The sequence below is a fragment of the Salmo salar genome, chromosome 16 (assembly GCF_965601325.2).
Source record: "Salmo salar chromosome 16, fSalSal1, whole genome shotgun sequence".
Lineage (NCBI taxonomy): Eukaryota > Metazoa > Chordata > Actinopteri > Salmoniformes > Salmonidae > Salmo > Salmo salar.
The window spans coordinates 77,860,001-77,862,266 of NC_138306.1; the positions used below are offsets into that span (position 1 = coordinate 77,860,001).

A 2,266-nucleotide genomic window follows, 5' to 3' on the forward strand; every position below is an offset into this window, starting at 1 on the left:
CTACTTTCACAAAAATATGCAGGTAATTGGCATAGACTATTTATAGTCGCCATATGCCAACCTGAAAATGCGTCATATTTATTGCCTGATTTGCCTCTTGTCTCAGCGCATGACAGAAATGATACAGAGTACAGTAGCCTACCAGTGTAAACAAGGAGGGTGGATTTTATCTTGAGTTTCAAGCTAAGGTAAACCTTTCTAAACAAATGGAGGCTAACAAGGAAAGTTGCGTGGGTGATAGGAAGACTGCGTGACAGTGACGTCGACGGTGTTATTAGAAACGATGGGTGACAGGTAAACAAACAGACGTCAAAGCAAATGTGCCCAGAAGCCAAACATACAGACCTCCCTTTGATCCATTGTCAAGTCAGATCGTGTACTCGAACTACCTATTTTTACTTAAACGACTCAAGAATATCATCCAAAATCAGGGCAAATTCGTTATTTTTCTTACCTTTGATAAGATTGTGGATTCTTCTTTCTCTTTCTCCTCATAGCGACCGAGGGGCACCAACAACTCGTCCTCACAACAGATGAAACTCACAGTACATCCCATATAGACGACTTTAGCGCACAATGATCCATTCAATTCAAATCAATGTCCCGATATATCGTGATGCTGCAATGCTCTATTTTTTTTTTCAAATCAAAGCTTACGGTCGCAGTTTCCAAAAGACACACTGAAAAGTCACGCAGGTGAGACAGGCGCGAGTTGGCTACAACTCGTGTTCCAGCCTCCTCAATAAGTCTCGCATTGAGAAAATACTCCGTTTTCCCGCTGAGATTTGGTGGATAAAATCCGTCGCCTACCTTTACCTACTCCACGCTAGTATGGAGTGGAGCAAAGGCACCCGAAAATGTGTTTGTAATTCAACTCTGCTCATTCCTCCCTCCCTCAGCCTCTGATAACCTGCCCAATACTACAACTTCGAAAGACTGGTCCCCTTGTGGAAAATAGGCATGCTTTCTTCAAATGGATGGGTGTTGAAATATGCCTAGCCTTGAAACGTGTGTGTTTATTAATGATGATGACGATGAATATTATTATTGACCTAATATTTAACTATCGATGAACTACAGTTCCTCATCCCCATACTGTTATTTATTGTATTTATTTTGCTCCTTTGCACAGCAGTGTCTCTACTTGCACACTCATCTTCTGCACATCTATCACTCCAGTGTTTAATTGCCATATTGTAATTATTTCGCCACTATGGCCTATTTATTGCCTTACCTCCCTTATCCTACCTCATTTGCACACACTGTATACAGATTGTTCTATTGTATTATTGACTGTATGTTTGTTTATTCCATGTGTAACTCTGTGTTGTTGTTTGTGTCGCACTGCTTTGCTTTATCTTGGCCAGGTCGCAGTTATCATTAACGACCACCTGCAACATTATTCTATGATTCCATGTCTGCGTCTGAAATGTTTCATCTCCATTTTAGTAATTTAGCCGACACTCTTATCCAGAGTGACTTACAATTGGTCCAGGTCAAAAGTAGTGCACTATATACGGTAGTGTGACCTCTACTGCGTAACATTTCATTATGTTTCAGCGTGAAAAGTTCTCAAGGGCACACAAATCCAAAATAACGTAGGCCTATGCCATTGCAAAATCGAATGCTTCTAACTGAATTTTAACCTCATCTGAGAGTCACGTTATAGGCCTACTGTCCATAACGTATACTTGTTGGATGGATTGGCTGTGCATTAGTGTCTAATGGTAGGCTAGCTGTCTAGTGTCCCGTGTGGCTCAGTTGGTAGAGCATGGTGTTTGCAACGCCAGGGTTGTGGGCCAGTACGGGGGAAAAATAATTTAATTTTTTTTAATGAAATGTATGCATTCACTACTGTAAGTCGCTCTGGATAAGAGCGTCTGCTAAATGACTAAAATGTAAATGTAATGTGCCATCTCAGACTCAACCCATGTTTGCCTAGTTTGCCTGACTTGCCTAGTTAAATAAAGGTTAAATAAAAATAAATACAAAAATGTGTTGTTTATACTGCAACAGCCAGATAATACTGAGACTGTTGGAGCCATCTGAACAGGGGTGTGGGGGAATTCTGTCCCCACACCCAGTTATGACGACTTAGGGAGAGTGCTTTACTGTGAGGTCATGACAGAAAAACAGAAACTCTCAGATTTTTCAGGAATGAAAAATGGGACACACTGAGTGTGTGTATGTTTTCCTTTAAATGAGGTGTGTGTGTTTGTGTGTGTGCCTGTGTGTTTTCCTTTATGTGGTGTGTATGTGTGTGTAC

The 2,266-nt window shown here is 41.0% G+C and overlaps 1 protein-coding gene across 17 annotated transcripts in view; it reads right to left on the reverse strand.

Annotated features, from left to right (window-relative positions):
* Positions 1 to 819, reverse strand: part of LOC106591349 (tensin-1) — a 185,378-nt gene extending 184,559 nt beyond the window's left edge. For 7 of the 17 annotated variants that reach the window (XR_014380984.1, XM_045697916.2, XM_045697914.2 and 4 more), the window contains exon 1: positions 455 to 818. Coding sequence is in view for 16 of the 17 variants with exons in the window: in XM_045697916.2 (XP_045553872.1) it covers positions 455 to 556 (102 nt within the window). In the remaining variant the exon portion in view is untranslated. Of the gene's footprint in view, positions 1 to 454 lie in introns of all 17 variants that reach the window. The other 10 variants (XM_082962973.1, XM_082962981.1, XM_082962977.1 and 7 more) reach the window with 3 other exon arrangements.
* Positions 820 to 2,266: the final 1,447 nt, after the last annotated feature.